This window comes from Camelus dromedarius, chromosome 7 (genome assembly GCF_036321535.1).
Source record: "Camelus dromedarius isolate mCamDro1 chromosome 7, mCamDro1.pat, whole genome shotgun sequence".
Lineage (NCBI taxonomy): Eukaryota > Metazoa > Chordata > Mammalia > Artiodactyla > Camelidae > Camelus > Camelus dromedarius.
In genome coordinates this window covers 66958004-66985959 of record NC_087442.1, presented here as the reverse complement: position 1 = coordinate 66985959, position 27956 = coordinate 66958004, and the positions used below count along the sequence as shown (strand labels likewise).

Here is a 27956-nt window from a genome sequence, read left to right as displayed (position 1 = left end):
GAAATGCTGCCAACTGGAACTCTTACCCATGGCCTCTCCATGTGGCTCTCTGCTGCTTCACAGCAAAGTGTCCAGGCTCTAAAGGGGAGCATCCCTACAGAAAGCAAGCAGCAGGGGCAGCAAGTCTTACCACTTTTTACAACCCAGGGTCACTAGGTCACATAGCAGCTGGCAGTCCCACCTCATTCCATCCACAAGAAAGTCACAAAGTTCTGCTCAGTTTCAATGGGGTGGAAAATAGACTCCGCCTCTTGAGGAGAGAGTGGAAGGTCCTGGAAGAGCATGTGGGACCAGAGATGTCTTTGAGAAGTGCAATCTGCCACATTAATGAATAAGAGAGACGATGTGTGACGATCACAAGTGAAGGATGGAAAGAAACCGGGCTGGAGAGGTACAGTATACAAAAGTAAAAAGAACCTGAAAATCAAGCAGGAGAGTTTCGATATGCTTAGGTAGGAAGCTGAGCCACTGAAGGGTTTTGAGCAAAGATTTCTTCGAGTGAAGGATTCTAAGTGAATTCCACCCCCAAAGGGAAATAGATTGCAAATAAAGGTAAGCTTTGCAAAGAGCTCTAGGGAAAGAGTTTTACAGGCCTGGAGAGTTGAGCTGTTTCTTCTCCATGACGTCTCTCCACTTCTACAGCTGTAAATTTAAAAAAAAGAAGACACTGCCAGCACATTGGGGGAATCTACTCTATGCCACGCATTTTGAATGTATTACATTATCTAAACATGCTGAGAATAATCACAGGTCAATATTATCATCTCCCCTTTCCAGATGAGGAGTCTGAAGCTCAGAAATGTAAAAAAACAAAAAACAAAAAACTTGCCAAAAGTCACAGAGCTGATAACCCATAGAGCCACAACTGCAACCCAAGTCTGTCTGATTACGAAGCGAGGACTTTCTCACTATCCTATGCTATATGGCTTCATCATTTTGAAGATGTAAATAATAAAACACTGCATGTTTCATGCAAAAAGATGAATAATGTCAAAGTCTCTCTCTGAGTAGGTTTTAATGTCAGGTGATGGAAAATGAAAGCAACAAAAAGATTCAAATATAAGTTTCTGCTTTGGGCTTGGAATAAGAAAATTTTTGAGAGAAAATGGAAAGGCAGGTGCTCTGTCCCAAGTTACCACCATCTGTAATGTGTACATTCTCTCCCTCACCGCACACAGAGATGCACCTTGATGATTCAGAAAATCATACTCCCTGAAGAAAACTACAATAAAGTGAAGAGAACGTATAGAGGTTGAATGCTCCTTCATTATTCTCTTTCTGTCAAAAACAGTGTTAGCATCTCATATTTCTTACCCTTTGAAACTCCATGTATTGTTCTTATTCTGAGATTCAATCCACAACCCTGACCACACCTTAACCCTGTGACCAGGGACAAATGACAAGGTTGATGATGCTTGTTTTTAGAACTTTTATAGCAGCCATTCACTCCGAGGTACTTAAGATGTCCTCTATTTATTGAAAAAAAAAGTATGTGATATTCCTCTTGCCAGTCGAATACACATCATAATAAGAGACTCATGGGTGTACAGAGTCAATCTGCAGTGAACTGCAGACTTAGTAAGAGGCTGAGCAGCAGGATCTCTGTGGGTGAGAAGGGAGTGTTCAGCACCTCCTCCAAATCCATCATACGTGCACTAATGTGCTAATTAATTTCAAGTCTGACCCGTACCACTTCCATATGCAATTTCTCAAGAAGGATGCTGGCTGATAGAATGACAGAATATCTTACAAGTAAGGTATTTATAATTTACAGAGCCCACTCATGAGCACAGCCTCATGGTTATTACGTTCACAAACGACGTTGGGAGGTGAGTGTTATCAGCATTATCTCACAGATGAGAAAACTGAGACACAAAGAGTTGATTAAAATCACGTTCGAGAATGCTAAAGCTTTTCTTCAAGGAGGGTAACAGCAGACATCTGGAGCCAGAAACGTTCACCCTCTCTGGCAGCCTAATGTAATGTGGGCATCTCTCCCAGACATGCTGGGTCCCTGAAAAAATTGCAGAGGGCTCCACTGTTATTCAGTTCTGCAATGGAGATCATGAGGAACTTCCCACCACCAAGAAGTGTTGCCCCCGGAAGCATAAGGCTCAGAAGGAGTAGCAAAGACTCCCCAACAGACCACTTGCCATGAGTTTCTACCAGAGCATCAGAGAAGCTGCCAACCTCCCATTCCCGTGGCTGCAACACAAAGGGGTGAATGAGTAAGAGTCAAACTCCCACCGTGTGTGGCAGCATCCTGGTGCACATACTGATAATAAGGAGCTGAATGTGCTACGGAGGAACTTACAAGAATTCCATCATGGCAACCAAAACAAATGCAGAGATAGATGCTCTACTGCACAGAACAAGACGTGCCTTACAAAAGATGCCCCAAAAGCACCCTTGTAAGTGTATGAATGGTGACCAACAGAAGCAGAAATGGGCTCTGCTGTATTCCTCATGTCCAGGCCCTTGGACTCCTAGCCAGCTGGTTCCCTGTGCTGTGGCCCAATCTGGGCCCATTGGCTGTCTTGGCATTTTATAGCCCAGGGCTATAAGTGGCTGGTTTATGTTGAGAAGAAAAGCCAGGCTTTTTCATTTGCATATTTTACCTCATGGAAATTTCCTTTCCATCTCATAACTCTCCCAGTGCTGGCATTTGGGTCATTTTCTTCTCCAGTTGGCTTTGTTAAATAGCAGTAAACTGCCTGGGCGTTCGGCCACAGCAGAGGGGCAGGCAATGCTTGACTGAGATAAAGTGTATTTGACTTGGCAGGTGAGCCCAAAGCCCCTGAGGGCAGTGGGAGGTGTGCTTTATCTAATTATTCACAGCAGGCTGCTGGGGTGGAATGGGGCATTGGCCAAAGGATAGAGAGAAAGGCCTCTCTCTTTTTATCACTGGCCTACCTTGGAGAAGGCAGGCTTAGGTTTAGAACACCGAACCTGGAAACTTGTACACGAGAAAATCTGACTCAACAGTCAGGAAGGTGAAAATGACATAACCAGAAACCTTCCCCAGACACCCTCAGGTACCTTGGATCTAGGGCTTCCTGCCACCTCACTCTATGGCCTTGGAGAAGTCACGTGGCCTCGCTGTGCCTCCAGTTCCAACAGGACATGAATGCCTTCCTGCAGAGCTGCTCATCAAGAACTTACGAGACTGAGAAATTGGACCTTCAGAGTGACAGTATTTTGGACAAAATCTGCTATGTCATCATTATAGTAAAATCTATGCATATCCATTTTTTTTTTATCATTCTTGGCCAGGAGGAATTCTTTAAACAGTGGTCATATTTCCAGTGTTTTTCAAAGAAATCTATAGTTTTACAAAAGCACAGGAACTTCTTCTGTGCAAAGCTGAAGATAAAATATTTACCTGATTAAGTGGCTCCCTAAGGATAAAGACTGTATCTGTCCCATTCACCTCTCTATCTTGAGTGCCTGGCATGGAAGTGCATTGATTAATCTTGGTTGAGATGACTGAATAATGGAGAGGACCAAATTAGAACTATATGAATAAGCCTATTCCCATACTTAAGGTAGGTCCTTAATAATTATTTTTCATTTTTTTCTCCCTTCCTTTTCTTCTAACATTGCCAAAAATACAAAACTTCTTCTAGGTCAGCATCAAACGTTAAACACCTTTCAAAAGTATTGAGTTCCTCAGCATACTTTTCTAATGTTTTCCTCGGCTGGCTCTCTTATCTTTATTTTATGACTAATTTGTTTGTGTTCCAACCTTGGTGGGTACGGGGAGTGGACAAATGACAAAGAATGGCAGGATAGGCCTCACGTACCCCAACCCTGGGAAATCAAACCAAATACATGACTAGTAGAGGGTCCGCCAAGTACAGAAAAATATGTATTTTTGAATGACTTCAGTAGAAGTCTATGCTGGATTTGAGAAGAGACAGAAGTGCTGTAACATGAAATAGACTGCTAGAATTCCAGAAATACTTGTCAACACTGAACTTGGAATACAAAACAAAATGTCCAAGGTAGAGAATACTTGGATCATTCAGCCCAACCCCTTGGTTCTACAGGCTGGAAAACCAAAGCTCAGAGACTGTCCAAGGTCACACAACTCATCAGAGTCCAGCCACGGCCTTCATCACCTTTGTTTCACCTTCTAAGTCAGGATGCATCCTTAGCTGTTGCATTTGCTGAGGCCCAAATCACAAAAGCTGATTTCATAAGGCTTCTATCACTTGACTCAAAAGAAATATTGGACAGAGATCCAAGGGTATTTTTAGTGATTCCCAGGTAAAGTGCACCATTTGGAATCAGCTTCTTTGAATAACAGTGTTGGCAAACATCACCAACTTTGGCCTGACAACAATTAAAAGAAGCCAAGTGTCTCATATGGACTTCAGGTACTAGTGTTAACTCTGTACTCATTCTGCAGATTGAGTAGACTGAAGACCACTGACTCCTTTCAATGCAGACAACATGCTCAGAGGACTTTGGACTCATAAACTTAGTTCTAGGGTTGGCTCTGATTTCAAGTGATTTAATCAGGTATACGAGACTGCTCACTGCTCCCGGTCCTTGAAAGAGCTGGAAGAAACCTTTTATAAGTTCGCTTCCACATATAAGTGTCGATGATTCCATTACACATCCAATTACCCTGAGAAAAATTTAAGCAGGCATCTGTGACTCACATGATGAATACTTAGCTGTCACATCAGCATAACTACGTTTCAGTACATTCAACACAACAAGGTTTTATCCATAAAATGTGCTCTCCTTTATGGTGTCTAAACCCTCCCTAATATGTATCAAAACAGAAATGATAATGGGCCTTCTAATATCTTAGGGGTAAAAAAGGATTTTAAAGCCGTTATTTTAGAAGACAATTGACAGGATTTATTTTTTATATTTTAGGTCATATTTTCTATGAGGTTATTTTATTTCCTGAAAAAGCTTTTACATGGGCAATTGTGATATTTAAGATCTTTAATCTTCTCCATAAATCAAAGCCTCTTTTTCCTGATAGTTTAGCTGTGTTCTCTGAGCTTCCACTCATTATTTTATACATTAGGTATTGAAGAGTTTGAGCCTAAACCACATTCAAGAGAGTCCAGGTATAATCTCAGCAGAAATATGCAATAGATCAATGAAAACCTCAGGGAGACTCGGTTGGGATATACTGGTACCATCAGCTCTGGTCGCCAATTCTCCTCAACCCATTTCCTGCTTCAGCATCCCATACTGGCCAGCATCCTAAATGATCAAGGTCTAAACTATCAACACAGTAAGGGTAACTATAATCAACCATTTTTATTAATGATTTCTTCAAGACCATCTCATAGTCCAGTGAACACGGAGTTGTGCAACGTGGTCGTTCTAAAAGCTGCTAATAGCAGGATGTAATTTGAAGCAGCTTCGGCTCACTTACAAAACCCTTGCTCTGTTAATTGTGATTTTACACCCCACTAAACAGCGCAGCCTGGAGCTAATGTTTGTGCGAGAGAACAGTTAACGTTCTGCTGTTGCACACTCTCCACTGCTGTTTTTCCTATCACCCTGTGGTTAACGTCTCCTTTCTCAAAAGCTCAGTAGACTGAAGTAGTTGCCTTTCTCAAGGAAACATTCTTCCTCACATCCCCTACCCCACCTGGCAGGAGACACCCTGTGGATACACCTATTATTTTGCTTTTGTTTTAACCTTTCACATTTTGCACCACTGTTCTCAAAGCACCTTTTATGTCCCCCCCCACCCCCCCGCTTGCTGCCATCAATCTCTGGGACTAAACAATGGAATACCTCTTTTTCTGCCTTGACTCACCCACGCTAGTCTCCCTGACTCTCTTTAACCAACTGCCCTCTCAGGAAGGGACAACATTGTCTAACAGAAGGAAAATACCAGCAAGAATTCCAAGTCATTTGGGAGAAAGTAACAGGACACTATCTGCAGGAAGAAAATATATTTGAAGAAACCAGAGGTGTTCAACATACACAGATATTGACAAACAGGCACCCCCCGCACACCAGACTGTATCCAGGTCAAGAGCCCTTAACTAAGTTTAAAGCAAGACCCTAAAACAGGAATCCCTTTACCCAATAGTACTCAGATTTTTCGTATGAAATTTGAGAGGATCAAAGGTCAGCATGGAATATTTCTAAGGCTTTTCTGTCAAAACATTTTATAATCTACAAACACTCACATTTTAAGAACAAGAACACAGATTTAATTGTGATGCCAAGGATGTTGGCTGTTTGGGGAAAGGAACAGTGGGGCTAGTGCACTAAGAGAAATACCGTGAAATTTTTCATAGAATTAGGCTACTGTCCTGCTGTTTACTGTTGTCAGAGAATTAACTCAACCCCGTCTCCCGCCCTGCAAGGAACCCTTATCTTCTTTTGGCTCACCCACATCTGCAATACGACATTGTTCTTGACTCTTCTATGTTACATTTTGCAGCTCAAATAATACATTCCAGAAAAATACTAGAGGGCAAAGGTTTAAGAATTTGTTTCAATCAGCATTCAAACATCATTGAACACACTCAGATGCTAATGTTCCAGCAAGAGCTTTCATGTAAAGTCCATGCAATGTCAGTAATATTGGAACCCAGGAACTCCAGGTGCTCATTCTTTGTGCAGTTTTAACTAAAGGTGCTCTTTCTCATCAATAAAATCAAGAGTTCATTTTATAATTCTTACTACCACTACCAGTTTTTGAACTAATGATGAAATAATGTGTTTGAAGAAAGTCTGCTTTCCCTAGGCATTCAGTCTTCTCCTGGGCGTCAGGTGAAATACCGTCCTTTGGGCAGCATCTGTGTGCCCCGCCACAGACCGCAGAAAGCGGCAGCTCTCTCGCTGTGAACTGGGTCACTGGCAGGCCGTGGAGGGGATGCTTGGCGAGTTCAGCATCCACACCCCTGGGATAATCTTGCAGGAATTGCTAACAGGAATTGCAGCTCAGGGCTTTTGAAAGCCCCCAAGGTTATTACTCAATATGTACACGAAACAGCAAGGTGTAAATGTGTTGCGCTAAGTCACAAGTTAAAGAAACATCTGGAAAGTTTCTCCAAAGATGGCCCTGGTGGGCAGGCTAATGGGTGCCAGGTGCGGAAACAACTTCATGTTCAAAGGTCCCCTCCCTATTAGGATCATGTCTAAGAGTCATGGCCTAGAGGAAAGGGTCTCCGGAAACACAACATACTTGCAACAAAATATTTTTGAGGCAATAATACTTGAGGATTTTAAGTGAAGTGAACACAAGTGTGTTCAAGGGAAGAGAAGCACCGGGAAGACACTCAGGCCACTTGAAGGTGCCTTACATGTCACGCTCTATTTGTGCTCTGGGATGTTTGGACACAATTCTCAGAGGCAGGGAGTCATAAAAGGAAGGCCAAAGAACTGGGAATGAGACAGACCTGTTCCACTGCTTGGTGATTGAGGAGTCCTGAGCAAGTAATACTTAAATCTGCCCCTAAGTCAGCTTTACTCATCTCTGTACAACAGAAACCTTGGGAAGAGTAAAGGAGCACAACTTACATATAAGCTCCCCAAAATGTTATTTACTTTTTCTGCTCAAGAATGAAAGATCTAGCAAAAAGCAAAACAATGATCTATTGTAAAGTGTGAAACAAAGAAGAAAATATTCATTTATTTAATCAACAAATATTTTGGGCATACATGCTTGGTGTTGCCTGGCAACACATCACCCATCCCAGGGAGAGAACATACTACCCTACACAGAGCTGCTGGCTCTCCTAAGTCTAGCTCTGATAACTGGTTTGTGAAAATCTTGCCAGGTAGGGCATTACACAATTTACTTTATGACCAGCAGCATGCTTTTGCAGTACACACTATAACCAAACAGGTGACACATGTGTTCTCTAGAATAATGCAACTGGAACAAATCAAATGAGGCAGACTTTACTAGTCCCACAAGCTACGCAGTGAATTACTTGTCCAGGTTTAGAAAACTATGCCGGGTTAAGAAGGACAAGAGAAAGCATCAAATGTTAGGTTGGTGTTTCCTAGGAGCTAAAGAAAACGGGCTGTATAAGAGAAGAGAAAAGAAGTGAATGGGTAAAGTGATTGCAACCAGTGATGCTAAGAATAAATTTAGAGTGACAAGAGGTGTTTGAATCTGTTCATGTGACCACTGGTAAAAAATATCCGTTTAGAGCAGTTATCTTGAATAGACTAAAGTGGAAAAAAGAGATGTGTGTGAAATCCAAACGGAAGAAGGCTGCACAGTCAGAAACCAAATCAGCAGAAGATGGATGTTATCTAACAGTAGTAACAGAAAAGAAAGTCAAGTTTGGAGCTCCTGTGATCAAAACGGCAAGCAGGATGTGGCCAAGGCTTGAGTAGAGAGAAAACAATGTGCACCTAAAAGACAGGATGAGAAGGATAATTAAAATCAACTTGCTCTACAATTATCTGTGACCTTTTAAAATATGAAAGCCCACTGTAACCAGAAACATGGAGCAGAAGGAAGGTAACAGAAGCAGATGTCTGCAGATAGTCTAAGGACTGCTGCCTACTGATGTTTTGATCGTGGGCCAGTGAGTTGGCCTCCGCGGGCATGTTTCCCCGTGGTCTAAAACGGCACCAGGCATCACAGAGGGCAGGGTGCTCACACTCAAAGATGAACTGACTCTGGAAAGCCCTTGGAACTCTGCCATATTGTTTGCCCGTCCCAACCTGTGTGGGAGAAGCCAACACTGATGGCAGTGAGGGTCCTCCTCAGGTCTGGCACATGGTAATGCTCTGCCAAAATAAATCTGGGTTACATTTCGTAGTTAACTTTTGATGGTTATCATGGTCCCAAGAGGCCACATTTTTACTGCATTTAGCAGGGATGCTGTCCCACTCACCCTTGTATCATCAGAGCCCACCAGAGGGCCTGGCACATGATAGATGCAATCACTGATTTCTTTTTTAAGTTCAAGAATATCTCGAACACTGGGACAAAATAAAGCCAAAGATGAATTCCATTTACTTTTCAGAACTCCAACTGCGAAAGCCTCAGTTGCCTCACTTCAGAATGATCCTGAAGTTTGGCTCCTCTAATTGGAGCTCGCTTTTCACCTTTCTAGTCCCATCCAGCCCGAGCTGTTAAGTCACAGGTACCAACTATCAGACGGTGTGCGACTGGTGTGTGTGTCAATTGCTCTGATCCCTGGTTTCTGCTTAAATACAGGAAGGAAAACACAGTGCCTGGCTTCCTAGTATAATGAGAAGGAGGCCTCTCTCTGCATGGCCAATCCTCACTTGCAGTGGAGTAAGGCACCTCAATTTACACCAGGGCCTCTCACCAGGCATTAAGGGATTCTCTCATCAGGGCTAGTGTTGTCAATAAGCCCACAACTGCAAGTTTCTGTCAATACCCCTGTGGCCAACTTGTCATATAAAGCCATTTTAAAAATACCCAGCCGTGTTCGCCTTCTTTTTCACTTCAGCTTTCCTTATTCTTTTTAAATTTTCATTCAAGTGTAACATACATACGCTTCATCCATCGTAACTGTGCACCCGTCATAATTGTGCAGCTTGATGAAACTTTACAAAGGGAACACCCGCCATGAAGCAAGAGCCCAAATCAATAAACAGAAAGTTACCAGCACTCAAGAAGCAGCCTGGTGCTTCCTTCCAGTCACAAACTTCCCACAGCCCCAACAGCGAGATCCATCCTGACTTTCAGTGAAGACGTTTGCTTGATCTGGGCTTTTATATAAGCAGATTCACACAAGATGTAAGCTTTTGGGTCTTGCCCTCCCTATACTGCCTGGGGAAGTGGGGCTTTGTGTAATATTAGAATGCTGATAACTTGGGTGTAATATAAGGACAGGGAAGCAAAGCTTGAGGTTGTGTTATGTGAGAACTTTGTGTTATGCTTTGTCTTTTTTAAAACACAGATTAAGGGTGTCAGAACCAGTTTGAAAGTTCAAGCTATACAAGAGACATGTGAGTCCTGCTAGTTGGAAAGCTATGAGTCGAGCTACAGCTGTATGTGGGAGCATCCCATGAGTGGATGTGTGCTAAGAGGGAGGGGCCAGTTCTCCCCGAAATGCATGTAGGGACCGGATAAGCGGGCAGAGGGCAGTGTGGACTTGCTGGCACAAGCACAGCAGGTGCTGTGGAATTTAAAGAATGATCATTGTTCCAGCCTCAAGGGTCCAAACCTTCCATAGCTGATGCCCCTAATGCACTGAGATAGTGAAAATCAAGATAGTTTCGCTGGCAGAATCTTAGTAAATATCTGCTCTTGGCATACAAGTCAGTTAAGGTACTAGTCCGGACTGACTCGGAATAAGAGGTGCCCAGACCCCTCTCAATAAAAGTCACTATGAGAGGAGAGGATCGGATCGAGGGAGAAGGAATGAAAACAGGTTTTTTCTGAAGAAGCAAAATAAATCCATTTTCTGTGAGCACCTAGCATCTTTTTTTTAAGTGGTCACTTTCCGTCTTCTTCTACTGGCACTTTATGGTCCTTAGCATCCATAAACACTGAACAATCTAGAATTTACTGGACACTCTAGAAGTTGGGTCTCACCTTGCATCTTTCAGACAGCAATCCCCCAAGATGACAAGGAGAAAGAAAGGATGTAACAGGATTAGCAGCAACTGGTTCAGTTCACTAAAGGAATAAAGACCAAGAAGTTCAAATTATTCAATCCTGGAGCAACAGTGGCTCTGAACTAGAGGTGATTATATGGAGAGTCCAGAACATTCCCCAGTTCCACTGCAGCCAGTGACAATTATCCTCACCGCCACAAACTCTGATTAGGTAACTAACAGTTAAAGAGCTAATGTCATTCATTATCTCACTTAATCCTAAAGCAACTTCACGACACAGGTGCTAACATTGCCTCCATTTAACCCACATGGAAAACGAGGCACAGAGAACTGACCATACGCCAAAGTCATGAAGTCGGTTCAAACATGTGTCTGACTACTGAGCCTATGACATAAAATGGTGGCTTTCAAACTTTATTTTTTAACTGAGACCCAGGAAGAAATTATTTTACACTATAACCCAGAACATGCACGCATCCACACATAAATATATACCACAAAAAGTTTCAGAAAGTAATATTCACACTTACCATGTGCCTTAAATCAGTGTTTCGATATTCTCTATTATATTTTTAACTCTTCTGTTTCCTTCTAAGATATTCATTACAATTCATGAAATGTAGTTCATGACATGAATAGCTTGTGATCTGCAGTTAGAAAAACACTAACCTAAGGCACTGTGCTACATTGCTTTCCCAGGCTCTTCCTATTTGATTCTCCAGGAATGGACTTTACCACCAGATTGTTAAATTTACTACCAGCAGTGCACTGGTAAATGTTTGAAAACTAGATCTTTGGGACTTATGAAGGGACTAATGTTCGGGACTTGTGAAGGTGATTAATGTTTGCTGATTTTTGCACTGTAAATACTCCCACCATGGCCAGTTTGAAGCTATCCACATGACATTGCTGAACACAGACTTGGGAAGAAATATGCCTGATTGGCTCTTGAGAGCTCATACCAGCCGAATAAAGCACACCAATAAATTTTCCCAAAATGTTCGACAAGAAAGGAGAAAATATGTTTTAAAGTCATGTCAGTGACCAGAAGAGTTGGAGATAATTTAATAACTTTTAATAACAGTAACATTTAATTGCCTATTTCATGTTAATTAGCTCAAGCCCACAAACTCTCTGGGCCTAATATATATATACAAGTTGTATCCATGTGAGTAGGGGACTCGTAACTGCTATAACTTGAAGAATATTAATTAGGCCCTGAAACTTCATTATCTGTACACTGAGGTATCTAAAGTTCCATGATGAAAAATGTTTCTCTTTTCTTAAGCCAATGTTTTGGCCCATTTAAAAACATGACCATCCCTAAATAGGTAACAAAATAACTTGCATTAATGTGCTAAAAACTGAGGGTTTAATATATCAGCTGATTGTATTTGTGATAAGTAAGAGAATTGAGAAAACAGGAATTCTGGTGAGAGCATGAGGAATGGACGACTTTGTGGAGAAGCTGCATTTCTAGGAAAATCTGTCATAAATAGGGTAACACAATGGGAACCATCACAAATCCTGGAGCCATCTGAGATGCAGGACAGCATCAGGCATCAATGAAAGGGTATAACTGGGTAGGAGGAAAGTCACAGTGTTAAATAAAATAATCTACGTAGGACATTAATTATATTTTCTGGCACAGAGGAGGGGCTCAATAGATTTTAGTATCTTTAACGGAAGGAAGATGGGAAAAGAGGAGAGATTCTATTCAGGAATCATTTAATGAAAAGTGACATAAAACAGATTTTCAAACTGACATAAGCAAAGAGGAATTTATTATCCCACATAACTGGGAAATCTTAGCTGGATTATATAGCACATACAATATTGTCAGGTCTCACTATTCCTCTATCTGTTGGCTTTGCATCTCAGACAGGCTCTTGTCTCATGGTGCTAAGATGGCTGCCAGCAGCTCCGGGATTACAGTCATTCCTTTAAGTCATCCTGACAGAAAGAGGATGTATTTCTCCTGATGGTTCTAAAAAAATGTTCTCAAATTCACCCTGGTTGGCAATGATTTGGTCACAGGCTCATTCTGGAACCATTTGCTGTGGCCAGGAATGTATCACACTGTTGTTATTCATGTGAGTCACAAACCACCTAGTAAGCCAGGAATGAATTCACCTTGCCTTATGAACATAAGTGTCGGTTCACAAAGGAAAATTGCGGTATAGTTTTCAGGAAAGTTGGAAATGGATGCTAATCAGTCAAACTGCAAGAGAAAATCCAATTTTGTTCTAGCTGATGAGAATTTCGCTTAAAACTGAAACTTTCCCCAAATGTCCAATATCTTATTCAGCAAGTCAATTCAGGGGTGCTGATCAAAAAGGTTTAACAACTGGAATCAAGTTATGAACATGAATACCAACCATATCCCTTGGAGCTGGAAACTAAAGACCCTATTCCACCAGAATTTAACACTTTTCTAGCTGGGCCATATGGAAATTGAGGAAGATGGTGGAGATATACCAAAGGAGGAACCAGGGCAGCCAGGAAAGTGGAGGAACATTCCAAGGGCATGGTAGACTGACTATTCACCAACTAGATGAAAGTATTTCAATATTTTAACAACTAGTACAACTAGACCAGTGTGTACCAGCGGGGTTTCAGCCTTGACTGAATCTATTAGCAGCTATATCATAAAAAAGAACGTGCAGTCGGCTACATTCATAAGCATGGCCTTTGAATTAGGAGGTTGTTCTCTTAGCAGGACTCGGGAAGGTGCAAAAAGGTTTTCAACTACTGAGATCTAGGATAAATGCAAACATATACACACAGAGAGAAGTAAAATCAGACTATAAAATAGACAAAACAGTAGTGGAACACACCTTTTCTTACCATTTTTAAATTGTGACAAATATAATTTTTATCAACTCATCAAACACAATACCAGACACTCCTCTGTTTAAACCACATGCTTACCATTTCTGGTGCTCTTCATTCCTTCCTGTAGATTTGATTTTCCATCTGGTGCCATTTCCTCTTCCTCTGAAGTAATTCCTTTAGCATGCCTCACAGAGGAAGCCTGCTGGCAATGAAATCTCTCCATTTTAGTTTCCTGGAAAAAAAAGTTTTATTTCACCTTCATTCTTGAAGTATATTTTAACTAGAAACAGAATTTGGGGATGCTTGACCAGTTTTTCCCCAGAACTTTAAAGATTCCATTGGGTTATGGCCAAGTGGTTTCTGATGAAAGTGATCCCTCATCCACACAGTTACCCACAAGTGTGTGCTGCTTGACTCTGTTTTCAAAGTTTTCCCTTTATTTTTACTTTTATCAGCTCGGCTGTGATTTGCCTACATACGGTTTTATTTGTATTTATCCTGCTTAGGGTTTGCTGAGCTTCTTGATTTTGTAATCTTATGTTTTATGACCAAATTGGGGGAATTTCAGGCTACTATTTACTCGTTTTTTTTTTTTTTCCTTCTCTACTTCTGAAACTCAGATTATACATATGTCAAAAGAACTCTGAAGCTTCAGTCAATTCAAAAGAACTCTGAAGCTTCAGTCAATTTTTTTCAATGGTTTTTTTTTCCTATTAGGTCAGATTGGATAATATCTTTTCATCTGTCTTTGAGTTTACTGACTATTTTGCCCTCTCGTCTGTTGTGCCCCTCACACACACACCCAGTGAAATTTCTATTTTAGATATTTACTAGATAATTACATATTTTAGATATTTACTTTTGAGTTCTAAAATTTCTGCAGTTTTTTTTCAAAGTTTCCATTCTCTGCTAAGACTCCTCATCCATTTCTTCATTTCTTTAAGTCTTTGAACAAATTTGTCTTTATAATAGGCTATTTAAAGTTCTTATCTAATTTCAGAATGTGGATCATTTCAGGACTGCTTTCTCTCTTCACCTCAGATCACATTTTCCTGTTTTCTCACACATCAAGCAGTTTTGGGTTGTATACTGGTTATTGCAGAATTATATTGTAGGCAGGCTCAATGGTGTCATTGTCCTTTAAGAATTTTCTGTTTTACCTTAGCAGGTAATTAGAGAACTGCGGATCATTTTAGTTTTGTTAAGTTTCATTTTATTCTTTGCTAAGGCAGGTCTATTTTGGATGTAGTCCTAAGGCAGTCCCCTTACTCCAGAGCTTGGTCCTTACTCATAGAGGGTAACTTTCCTAGGAATTTAATTAAAAGTACAATAATGCTTAGTGTGGTCTCTCTACTCCAGCTGGGTGGGAACTCTGATCTCTCTCTATATGAATGACCTCTGATAAACACTTCTCTCTCTCAACCCTGTTGCAGGCAAATGAGCTCTGCCAGGCCTCACTGAGTCTCACCCTGTGCATAGCAGGCCTAACCCTTGCACCACAAAATCTTATGTTCACCATTTCCACACAGCTGTCTGCCCTGCAAACTGCAACCACTTTGAAAGCCAAGGACGCTAATCTCTGCCTCTCGAGGTCAACAAGACTGCCACTGAGCCGTGGCAGAAAAGCGCTCCCAGGCAAAATGCTGGCGAATTCATAGGGTAATCAGGGCACATCCCTTCTGTGTTTCTTTCTCTCAAAGATCATAGTTTGCATTGTATGCTTTGTGCAGTTTCATAGCCATTTTCAGTAGGAGGGCAAGTCTAATACCAGTTACTATGACATGGCCAGAAGCACAAGCTGGCTACAGATATTCTAAAGAGTTCATTTAACATAAGTCAAAGATGGTGCTGTTTCGAACATTTAACCACTAATATACCCAGGAGAACTGGATAGATGGAGGCGATATTTTTGTGGAAACGTGTGAGAGGCATTCTCTTCGGTAATACTTGATTGGAAAATAATGATAAAAGTCTTTTTAATCCTAATTCTATATTTACTTTTCATTACTACCTTGAACAATTTGCATTACTTCCCCCCTCTCTTTCTACTCGGCAATAGACAATGTAATTCTCTCTCACCGGGAAGCAGTAAGAGTTAACTCACTGCGCAAAATACTTTGACATCACTCGGGAGGAAGGACAGTATACACGCGGGACATTACTAATAGTATCCACCTGACGCATCATATCGCCAATAGTTAAAAATGTTCTCTTCATTTCTTCCCCTTCACCATTTTGTCCAGAGCTGGAGGGACAGCTTTTGACAAACCTGGTTTCTGTGCTCTCTGATCACGCTGACAAACTTGTAACTTCTGTTAGACTTGGCAGCTTCGAAGAGGAAGAGGACAAAAGCAGACGGCAGGGAGTTTGCGGAGGCTCCCATCCCAAGGCTTCGTAATGAGGTTAGGAAACTGGAGGATGAAAAAAAAAGCTGAAATAGCAACATACACACAGAAACACACAGAAAAATATTGAAACTTTGGTATTTAGAAAAATAAAGATGTATTTTGAAAGGAAGTGGATAAATCTATAATGTAATCTATGTTGAGTGCCCAAACCAACTTGGTATTATTGTTTAGCAATTACCCTAAGGACCAAAGTTTAGCATAATTGTCAATGTTTGCCTACCTCATAAAGATACTTCCCTTTAAATTCAGAAGAAAAAGGAAATTGGAGATATGATTTTTTGTGGAGTGGGGAGGGCTGTCCAAGGCCATTTAGTGCAGTGGGCGCGCCTCCTTTGGGCATCATCCACATCTCTTCCTGGCTCCATCATCCCAGCTGGCAGTGTCCCCCTCATCAATGTAGTCACATAGAGCCCTGGGTTTCTTTTACCTTCTCTATGCATAAAACAGGCTCATAGGGGAGGGTCTGATCAATTCTAATTTTTTGGTTGTTTGAAATTTCATAGTTATTGTGAGGTTTCAAGCTTCCTCAAACTAGAGAAATTTGAGAGAAAGCAGAACTCTCCTCCCCAACTTCAAATCTTAACACACAGGCCTGGCCTGCATGCTTCAGCCTTGACATTCATGCTGTCATAGTATATAACCTGTTATTTGGTGTGTTGCCTTCCATTCCTCCTAATCTCTCTCAGACCAGCAATGCGTGCCTTAAACTTAGTCTCTCTAATTTCTCCAAGTGCTCTCAACTTCTCAGATTTCACTTTATTTTTTCCTTAAAAATCAGCAAATTAAAGCCAAAGGAAAGATCAGAGCTATTCAGGCCAAATTTCTTTTTCAAAGTTGAATCATGACCTACTCTAAAATCATTTTTTTTTTTTGAATAGGTCTTTTCAGCTATCTTCTTTATTCTCTGAATGAAATTTCCAAATCACTTTTCCAACCTACTGATCAATCTCTCAAAAACTCACATGCTGTTTGGAATTCTATCACTTGGCCACGCTGTATTTGAAGCACTGTGGAAAATGCAACAACATCTAAGGCATTGAACTTAATATCCAGTAGCTTACAGTCTAATAAGCAGAAAAAGAACAACTTCCAATTGTTAAATTTCATTTACACAGAACTATACAAATAAATGTAAAACAAAATATGATCATCATAATAAACACAGCACATAGTATATGGGAATTGAGCAAATGGAATCAGACCACCTTACAGCTGGAAAAATGCAGAAAGCTAAAAGGAATAAGAATTTTAAGCTAGATCTACTAAAAAAGGGTTGGATTTTAAATAGTCAGCTATTCATAGTAATTTCTTAAAGGTTTCTGGAATAAGAGACTTTTGTTGTGTAGCAAGAATAAAAGAAGTAGAATTGTGCAATGATACATCCCACTGTTAAAAACACCAGTACGGCGACAGTCTCTGTTTACCCAACTGAAAACGGCAGCCTCAGAACAAAGGCCATGTCTCTTATTGCCTATAATTCTGGCAGCTGAAAACTTTATAATCAAATATATAGTCAAATCGCACATGCTAGCACTGACCCAAAATTTTCTCTAGATCGGTTGGGTGTGCAGGCTTTGAGTACACTCAAAAGCCCTTCAGCAACTCAAGGGTTCATTTCTAGGGAAGAGTGAGCATGGTTCCTGGCATTACAGCTCCCCTGGATAAACGATTTATTTGTTGAGTCAAACTGGATTTCATTATTGACACTAAGTCCCTGGGCAAAGTCAAGAGAGGAAGGAAGACACCCATTAGCATATGCAGAGTCTAGAAATGCTTCCTGCCCACACCTTCCAAGGGTTATATTCACAGTAAACCCCAGAGATTGCATTAATGCACCAATTAATAAAACATTGGTGAGCAGGTTGTCTACAGAGAGGGCTACACATGCTTGTTTATGATCAACACATCAGTCATCATCCCTGAATGGAGAACTTTGAGGGCAGAGCTGCAATTCTCTGGCTGCATTTGAATGTGGCTGCAGTAGGGAGCCTGCTTATCCGGAGAATGTGCCACTGGCTGATTTACAATGCAAGGAACCTGAAAAGAAGCGGTGGGTGCCCTTTCCCACAATCAGATAAGCTGTTACACAGAGATAAACAGTTGCTTTGAATTAAGCATGTTTGTCTATTTTTCAATGTTAAATTTTAATCTCCTGTTTTTGCAGTTTCTTAGGGCTTCATCTGAAATAATGCTAAGTGTTTTTAAATTATGCATGGCCCTACAGTCTTAATCATTTCAAATTCTGCTTTAAGGAAAAGGTGAATAAGAAAACATTGAGGCAGTGTTTTCAAACATTACTCTAGTTGATTTTTAATTGATAATTTTCTAAGACGACATTAAGTGTTACTTAAAGATGCCCTGTCAAAGGGCTTAAAGGAAAACTATTTTACATGACATTGTTATTAGTCACCTTGCTTTTTCAGTTCTGAATATCTAATTTTTAAACGTATATAATATATGTAATATGTAATGAATTGCTTTTTGAATCAAGAGCTTAATAATAATTACCATGTCAAAGGAAACCCATGATAAACTTAAAGATCTTCACAAGTGTTGGAGATCATTAGTAGGAACAGTACTTTTCCATCATTCTCTATATAAACATTTAAATTATTTGACAGCAAGGGTAATGTTCATTTGTTTACGATTGAAGTTTATATTCTGGGCATCTTGTTCATGGATCAGCACCGACAAAGTACGTGTTCAATAAATATTTGATAAGTGAATGCACCTCTGAAGCTTTGGAATAGGATATATGCATGTTCCTAATTTAGTATTCTCTTGACCGAAAACTTAAGTAAATGTAGGTCAACGTGAGGCTGCATCTTTCTTGGCTTCATACAAACCCATGTCAGCTACAACTCCCAAATACAAAGGCAACATTCCCTCCTGCGTGCATGCAAAGTAATTCCTGTAGCTCTAGTGTTGGCAGTCTTAACATCAAAGAGCATAATAGAGGAAGATGATTTGGGATGATGAGGTAGATAATGAAATAAAACAACTGATTTCTGTACCTTAATTCTCATTTTCTCTGCCACAGATAAAATAGTAAAGAGTCACGCATAACTGCAAGCAATTATTGCAAACATAATTATCATGGATGTCCATATTCCTTTAACATATATTTGTTGAATCTCTTCCGGATTGCAAATACTATGCCAGGTCCTGGAAACACAAAGATAAACAAAACGCAGACTCTACTTGTGAAACAGACCGACACGTATTACTACTTTCAGTCTAATGTGATGTTTCATTTGAAGTCCTCTTTGGATAAGAGCATTTTCTTAAGAGAATTAAGTTTTCCATAAATGATAAAGTCATCTTTACTCTTTGAGTAGTCAAACCTTCTTCATATTCAGGAGATCGCTATAACATTTTTGACAGATACGTGGTAAGGCTGTGTTGATGACCTTCTTTTAATTAACTATTCTCTTTTAGCAGGCACATAAAACAATTATTTTATAGAGCTAATTTCTGCTTCTTTATCATTAGTGATAATGATCACAGTGTCTTTTGCCTTTCACGGCAGTTTTGCTTCAAAGGGAATTGAACATAAAGATCAAAGAGAGACCAGAAATTGGTATGAAACCAAAAAAAAATTCCATTACAGTATCAACCTCTTTAAAAATTATTATTATTAGGTTTTCTGGTGCCCTGTGGCAGCTCTCCCAGAAAGGGTCTGGATTAACACTGAGCATTCCAATCACTGCAGCTGTGAGTGCAGAGGTTCACACCTAAAAAAACAAAACCAAACCCAGATAACTCGTGTGTCTCCAGAAAACCACCCAGCACTGCCTCGTGCAAAAGGAACAGAAAGCCTGTGGAAAGCTGGGCTTTAAAGCCAGCTCACAGGAGAAGGGAGAAATATCAAAATTGTTAAAGCAAACACTGGACTAGTTCCCATCTGGATATTTTTGCTGAGATTTGTTTTTTTCCTGAGACTTAAAAATCCTAAATGTTATGCCATTTCATGTATTCCCCATGAGCAGACAAGGAAACACATATGAATTAATATTAATAACTGCCAATATCTCTTGAACACAAAGCAGGAGGTAAACGATTTGACCGGGGAAGGAAGGTAGGATAAAATTCTTGGCCTTTCCTGGTAGCGACTGTTGAGTCTTAAATTCTGAGCAGGTGTTTACCAGACAAACGGTGTAGAAGGTCATTCCTAACAAAGGGGAAAACATGCACAGAAGCAAGGGGTCCTCACCAGCCAAGGTGTCCTTTGAAGTGACCACAGCTCAAATGACTGAAGCATAAGGTTTGAGGGTAGAGGTGCGATGGAGCTGAGGGGCATGGTAACAGGAAGATATCAGAGCTAGTCTGGTTCAAGATCATGGAGCATGAAGAAGTCCATTCTTCAAGCTAGACACAGGGAGAGGTCGGTATAGATTAACAGGAGATAGGTGTTCTTTATTCCCCCTTAAATAATATTTTAAAAATTTTTAATTGAAGTATAGTCTATTTACAATGTTGTATTAGTCTCTGGTGTACAGCACAGTGACTGTGATATATATACACAACGGAATACTACTCAGCCAGATAAAGCAATGATATAATGCCATCTGCTGTAACATGGATGGGCCTAGAGATAAGCATCCTGAACAGCAATTAAGATTATATCTTAGATAGAGTACTTCTTCCAATGGGACACCACTCAGATTGTCAACATTCCCTAACATATCTGAGATCGCATTGGTGGTATGTCTTTCGGGCATCCTGATTGAGTCCAGGAGCAGCCAGGAGAGACCCGCTCCTTCATTAAACATCACCAGCACACAATCAAGCACAAAGCAGAGCAGCAGACAGGCACACCTGACCACACACACAAGAGCGGGCACCCGTGCTCCAGGAGTCCCTACTTTGCCTTCTCTCACCTGACTCTGACTATGATAAACTCACCTCATCTAGGGGAGAGGGGTGGGCAAGCAGAGTGAGCGTGCCAACCAGTGTTTGCTCTGGTGCTAGGGAGCTGGGTGTCAGGAGTGCAACAGTAGGTCTACTGGGTTATGTGTGCATGTAACAAGACAGCTCCACACTAGGATTTTAGAAAGGTCCCTGGGAAGACCCCAGCCTCCTCTCAAAAGCATGATCCCCACAGCAGGGCTGTGCCCGATTCCTACAAGATGCATGTGGTCTAGCCTGTAATGTAAAAAGAAGCTTGACTTACGGAAGCGTCCTTAGCTACAATGGACTGTGCCAACCCCAGCACTCGTACTCACTGACTGCACTCCCTTAAATGTGACAGCCTTGTCAAGAGTTGCCTGACCCTGGCCGGAGGAGGCAACCACCAGCGATCTGCTTTCCCTAACATCTTTATGATACAGGTTATACAATAATAAATTTTAAAATTTCACACTTGGGGAAGGTTATCTTTTCCTAATTCACAAAAAAGGCCAGCTTTGGGGGTTGGCATCAGCTCCTTAGGAATCTACTGTGATGATCCTGTTAGAGATAACAAGAGCCTGGCAGAGCAGGGCAGAGAAGAGCAGGTGGCTTTAAGACGTGTTAAGTAGGTAGACTCTATAGAACCTAGTGGCCAACTGGAAGAAAACAGGAAGGGCCGCAGTGGGAAGGGCTCTCCATGCAGGTTTCTGGCTTGAGTGCCTGGGGACAAAGAAGAACCATTCACAGAGATAAGGGAGAGTTCATCACATGTAGACCCTGGGGTGTCAGAGGGATGCGTGGGTAGAGCTGTTTATACATAAGTTAGCCTAGCCAGTCATTTAAGTGGTAGCTGAAACTATAAACAGCAGATGAGCTAGTCCAGGGATGGGGTGGAGATGGAAGGGTATTCAACACTGGAATCTGAGATGCAGTCAGAAAAAAAGCATGAGAACAGAGACCTAGAACAGGTAGAAAAGAGTTAAGATTTCAGTTAAAGTCAAGTAAAATGAGGACTCCAAAGGGTTTAATGAATTTAGAAGCTAGTAGGTCAGTAGTAGCTTTCTCCAAAGCCATTTTATTAGATCGGTGGAGGCAGAACCTGTATGGCAGTGACTGAGAGCACCTGGGATGAGAGCAAGTGAGGACAATACTGGAACGATTCCTTTGAAGAGGTCACCTATGAAGGGAGGATGGGGCTGTGGTAGTAGAAATGCAGAAACAGTGACAGAGTTACAACTGTGTTTTGTTTTGTTTTGTTTTGTTTTGTTTTGTTTTGTTTTGTTTCCAATTGGAAAGGAAAGAGTGGATAAAAAGGAGTTGTTGGTAAATACAGCTGAAAGACAGGGAATAAAGACTAGTAACCAAGTAAATGACTCTGTAGAGAGAGTAGTGTACTTGGCACTAGAAAAATCGGCACCTGAACACTACCTCCATTCTCAGTACACTTTATCAGGTTACCTTACCTGTTTAGTCCTCGGTGTCCATTTCTGGGAGATGGGACCCCTAAGATCTACATCACAGTGTGTTGTATGGACTGGATGAGAATACTTGTGGGAGAGTGCCTGGTGCGGTGGTACACATGTGTCTAGCAAAAGGTAATTTGAGTCATGATTTCATCAAAGATCTGAATGGGGACCATCACTGTAATCACTGTCACTTTCTTTATCATTTTTGTTCATTAAATTTTTATCTCTTTAGGAATTTGGTGACAGGCTCTGTTAGTCTGTTCCTCCCTTGTTTGAAGGACAGGCCAAAGATCCAGCTTGGAAATGAGAGAGGAAGACTAGTGGGCAACATTGGCACCATCCATTGATATCTCCCAGAGGTACAGAAGGATTCATGAAGATGTTGACAAGACTCCAAGTTCTTACCTTAGCTTTGTTTTCAAAGGGATTTTTACTCTCTTTAGGGGACCATAACTTTCTGAGGAGGGAGATTAAAATAGAAGGTGACCTTGTTTTGGGGGGCCTATTTCCTATTAATGAAAAAGGCACTGGAACTGAAGAATGTGGGCGAATCAACGAAGACCGAGGGATCCAACGCCTGGAAGCCATGTTGTTTGCTATCGATGAAATTAACAAAGACAATTACTTGCTCCCAGGAGTAAAGCTGGGTGTACACATTCTGGATACATGCTCAAGGGATACCTATGCATTAGAGCAATCACTGGAGTTTGTCAGGGCATCTCTAACTAAAGTGGATGAAGCCGAGTATATGTGCCCTGATGGATCCTATGCTATTCAAGAAAATATCCCACTACTCATTGCGGGCGTCATTGGCGGCTCTTACAGCAGTGTTTCCATACAGGTAAGATTAGCAGTACTATTGATAAAACACTGTGTCTCTTTGGTTTTATGTCTTGGGGGAACAAAAGGAGAATATCCTAATAACTTCATCAATGGGTGATGTTAAACTTGTCATTGTTTATTTCTATGGGTATTTGATAATATAGATTTGCAGCCAGAATAGCACTTCAGTAAAGAAAATTGTTTAGAGATGCATCAGGTAGCTACTGCAGCCTAACAACCTACCCCAGAATTCAGTGACTTAAAGCAACCATTATTGATTATTTACAAGTCTGAAGATTGGCTGGAGTGAGCTGATCAAGGCTAGGTTCAGCTGAGGGTGGTGCTGCTCCAGGTTGTCCCTTATCCTCCACCTGGAATCAGTAAACTAACCCAGGCATGTTCTTCTCAGAGTGATGGCAGAGGATGCAAATCAAACTGCACAGACCCCTTCCAAGCTTCTGCTTGCATCCCATCTGTGAATGTCCAGCGAGCCAAAGCAACTCACAAGGCTCAGCCCAGGGTCAAGGAGCAGGGAAATAGGTGCTCCCCACCATAAAAGTGCTGCAAAGTTACATCACAAAGGATGTGACTATGTGGCAGTCATGACTGAAAGCCATCAATACAATCAACCACAAGAAGGTACAAAATCATTGAGCTCTATTTTTTCCACACTAATTTTTTCCCAAGCATTGTTTTATTCAGAGATAAATTATAAATAATTTCTCATGGTATAAACCTGAAAATGTATGCAGAGATGCGAGATAATTACTATCAAAAAAAAAAAAAAAAGAGAGGAGCAATTTAGCACACAACTTAAACTAGATAAAAAGCTGATAATTGGTTCTCATAATTTTGTTAGGCAAAGAAGGAACATATTAGTCAAACTCTTGCAATGCTCACAGGGTCACAGAATTTTAGAGGTGGAAAAGAGCTGAGAAATCATCCAGCTCAAATGCCTCATTTTCCCAAGTCCTAGAAATACTGGTTTCATGGAAACTACTCATTGGTAGGTAGCACGTGAACTAGAACTCAGATAGATCTTATGTACTTTTGTGCTCTTTTAGCTGCCCCAAGTGATTTCTAAATGCTACTTGAAGTTCAGTACATTTTCTGGTGAATGTGGCAATAATAAAAATCTGTAAGATAAGAGTCATATACTTTGCCTCCTACCAAACTTCCATAATACAAGCCCCAAGCACTAAAAGAAGTCATAAGACACTCATGTTGTCTGTATATGTCACAAATCACTTAAATTGGCTCTATTTGCTTGGAATAACCTTATTTCTACATCAGAGATCCGTGGTGTTTAAAATTCTACATACAGTTCTGTGCTGTTCTAAATGACTGCTGCAAGTTTCTTTCCTTCTACAGCGCACACACGCATAATAGGAGTAATGAGGATAACTGGTTTTTCATAAACACCCTTGGACTCCATTAGATGGACAGGAAATACTGCACATCTCAAAGCATATCATGTTAATTTTACCACTATTTCTATATTTGGATCAGGAAAGGCAGAATTTGCTATCTGAGAAGAGAGAACTAAAATATATGTGGTAGAGAACTAAATAGAGAACTAAAATATAAAATACTTCAGTAATAATTTGACCAGATGAGTGCCAAGTATTTTATAAATATTTATATTATACCAATTATCACCACTAAAGGTTTACAAATATGCCTTTCTAACCTTAGTTTCTCCCAGTGCAGAAAATAGCGTACCACAGCAGATGTGTAAATATCTATTTATCCAAAGTAATTAACAAACTATGCCAGGCAAATAGATTTTGTAATCTAATTTTACTTTTTTATTACCTACAAACACCTCAAAAGAGGTTAGACTGTCTTAGGGAAAAAATGTGGGCTATTAAAACCCTGTACTTGTTCAAAGGGAAAAAGTCATTTCTTAACCATCGAAGGACCTGGCTTATTATTTCACTTATCTGGTCCATATCATGATAAAGTCACAAAGGCTGCTATGGCTTTTGACTCCACAGTGTTAATAAAGAAACCAAAACTATCGTGCTATACTGAAAAGGATACAGACTTTGGCACCAGAAAGACAGTGGTTTGAATTCCAGCCCCACCACTGACTAGTTCACCCATAAAATGTGGAAAACAGCACCCGCTTTAAATAGTTCTTAAGAGGATACATTGAGTGAATCCATGGGAAATGCCTTACTAAGAAACTAACTGATTCAATAAATGCTAACTGTTATGTCCCTAAAATTACAGAAAAAATCAGTGGATGAGCCACATCTAACACCAACTCTGTGGCCAAACAGTCCCATGGAATCATTGCTGGTCCCCCAGGTGCTTCAGCAGCAGCTAATCTGTATCAAGCTCCTTTGGTGTGTCCTGCACTGAAGTCAGAGACACCACTACAGGTGTAGAGAACACAGCCTTGAGTTCAAGGAATGTGAAATCTGGCTGTGGGTATGGGACTCCTGTGAAATGACAGTGACTGCAATTCAGAATATGATCCTGTGGCTCACAGGGGAAGAAATGACTTTTGGAAAGCTTCTGAGGATGACTATCAGAATGAAAGCTGCATGAGAGAAAGGATAATTGGGCCGCAGTGTAAGTGAGATGGTAGATCTGAGGAGGCCCATTAGAAAGTTGTAGCAGGTGTCTGAGTGAGAGAAGACAAAGACCTTCATGAGAGGAAAGGGATGAGCCAGAGGAGAAAGGATAGAGAGGGCTGCACTCCACCCTCCATGGTCCCCAGGTGTCCTGACTGCTCAGGCTCTGATTCAGCCTCACACTGGTCCCCACGTGAAAGTAAGGGAGGAGGTGGAGCCACCTGTCTACATGCTGACCTCCAGGCAGCCTTCCAAGGAACCCTTTGCCACAGGGCCCTGCTCTCAGCTAAGCATCATGAATGAAAAGAGGTCTTAAGGGCTCTTAGAAAGCCAAGAATTTAAGTGTGTCATCCTTTTGAAACATATTTTTTAATAAGAATTCTAAAAAAAAGTCAATAGCAATCCAAAGCAATACACTTCTAATAGCAACTTTAAGACACTCTTGTACATGAATGAGGGAAATAACTTAGGAGAGAGGATTTTTCTGGGTGCCACTCACACTCACCTCCCTTTATTCCTGGACTGATTTCCATCCTATGCCCTGGTGTCCAGTAACTGTGGTAACAGCCTGTAGCTGGTACAGCCACAAAGACCCACGCCCATCAGTCAACTCTGCCATCCATTCTTAATGACTTTTGACTTCCTGAATATTTACTGGAAAGCGTCTTTGCTTGAATTGAGCTAGGGGAACAAAAGAGGGTTAAAATGTAGGGAAAATGTACTAGTATAAATCTACTACACAACTGTAAAAATTCCTATCATGTAACAGTAGCATCCAGTCCCAGGCCAGATCACAGAGTTTTCAGTCACAACATTGCCTATTGAGACAGAGAATTATCCAGAATGATCATTTTTGTGCCTCTCCTCTTTTGTGGTTGGATCAGTTTAGACGTTATAATCTCCCCCATTTCAGCCTAGATTGCTTTACTGGTGGGATGGCTTCTGAAAACACTTTTCTCTCCAGTTTCCTCTTCTCTCGTTATTGTCCCACTAATGAAGAATCCTCCTGGAAGTCAGCAGAGGGGAGACCCTCTGCTCTGTCGGTTCATACAACTGGCACTGCTGGTAGATAGTGAAAACTGCAGGAAAGGAGAAATTCTTAATGATTCGCTGGATTAATCTGTATCACCATTGAGGAAAACCTGGATATTTTCCCAGCACTTGTAGTAAGTGAGACAAACCACTCTGTGGTGGTCCGTTTTATAAAGCAACCATAATGATTTTTTTAAATTTGGTAATCAATAAAAGCTAGAATCAAAATCCTTCTTTAGTAGCAAATATGCATTGTTCTATTCACCTCCTCGGGTGAGTAAGTTTCTTTTCAAAGCACTTTTAGGTCTGTACCCTGCTCTTCTCTATAAGCCTGCAATCCACCCACTTGGAGGAAAATAGTATTTATTCAAGAAGAGAATCAGGTTGGTTGCCTTTAGTGAGACAATCGTCTACATGGTTTTATTTTGAAGCAGTGTTTATGCTTGTGCTTTTTCAAATAGACTGTAGTTAGAGCTCATAAGTTGTTCAGTCAAAAAAAAAAAAGTCTCTTTTGAAATGTTCTTAAAGTGTCCCTGACTCTTTGCAGAGGAGGTATCATTTCCTCGGTTCTTCTTGCCTAGCCAGAGCAAATTTCAGCTGGAACATGACAGGTGTAAGTTGACCCAGCTCTTGTTGTGTCCCTGAGTGTTAAAGTAACCTCAGCCACAAATGGGTATGTAGTTTAGAAAGCTCATAAAACAGGCAAAAGACAGCCTTACAAGGATCTCACTCCCTCTTCCCCATGCCGGGTACAGTCAGACCCTTTATCAGAATTTTTAGCAATAACCACATCCCAGGAACTCTCTAGCCCTGAAAGGTGGTCATTATAACATTTACCACGATGTGGATTTGGACATGTCATGCACTGCTCACATCACATCTCTGCGAAGAATAACTCAAACTAAATCCCTTGCAGTGAGTTTCCCAGATTTTATCTAGATGGGGGTCAGAAGAACAGCCCATAAAGACACCAGTATATTATTCCTCCTCCCCTCAGTTCCACAGTGTGAAAGCAGACCAGCACTGGTCATTTTTGTATTAAGCATCACCCTCCCTCAATGACTCATTCCTCCTTTCAATTCAAATGCTTTAGGGAAGAATCACATATGAATTACTGATCTTATTATAGAAGCATCATAAAAATAGTTGAAGGACTTGGGGAGGTACAAAAAAGGATTCATATGGGAAGCTGTGTCCAAGTATCAGACAGACTGCTGAATGAAAAAACGAATGCACTTCAAAAGATCTAGAGCAGAGTTTCTGAACTTTGGCCCCGCCAGGCTGGACACTTCTCTTGTGGGGAGCTGCCCTGTGCACTGTGGGTTAGTCAGCAGAATCACTGGCCCCTACCCACCAGACTAGATGCCAACAGCATC

At 40.9% G+C, this 27956-nt stretch overlaps 1 protein-coding gene and 2 long non-coding RNA genes across 4 annotated transcripts in view; 1 reads left to right on the top strand and 2 right to left on the bottom strand.

Annotated features, from left to right (window-relative positions):
* The window catches only part of GRM3 (glutamate metabotropic receptor 3), a 207442-nt gene that overhangs the window by 96699 nt on the left and 82787 nt on the right, over positions 1 to 27956 (top strand). The window contains exon 2 of one of the 2 annotated variants that reach the window (XM_010977994.3): positions 22377 to 22985. The exons of the other annotated variant lie outside the window; for it this stretch is intronic. Coding sequence (XP_010976296.1) covers positions 22518 to 22985 — 468 coding nt within the window. The 5' untranslated portion in view covers positions 22377 to 22517. The remainder of the gene's footprint in view (positions 1 to 22376; positions 22986 to 27956) is intronic. 2 annotated transcript variants of the gene reach the window in all.
* Positions 51 to 15732, bottom strand: LOC135321706 (uncharacterized). Its single transcript, XR_010381712.1, has 3 exons — positions 15650 to 15732; positions 13477 to 13612; positions 51 to 272 (listed from the first exon to the last, which is right to left on the bottom strand). It is a non-coding gene; the product is annotated as an uncharacterized LOC135321706 (long non-coding RNA).
* LOC135321707 (uncharacterized) lies at positions 18836 to 26191 on the bottom strand. Its single transcript, XR_010381713.1, has 3 exons — positions 26054 to 26191; positions 20002 to 20156; positions 18836 to 18953 (listed from the first exon to the last, which is right to left on the bottom strand). It is a non-coding gene; the product is annotated as an uncharacterized LOC135321707 (long non-coding RNA).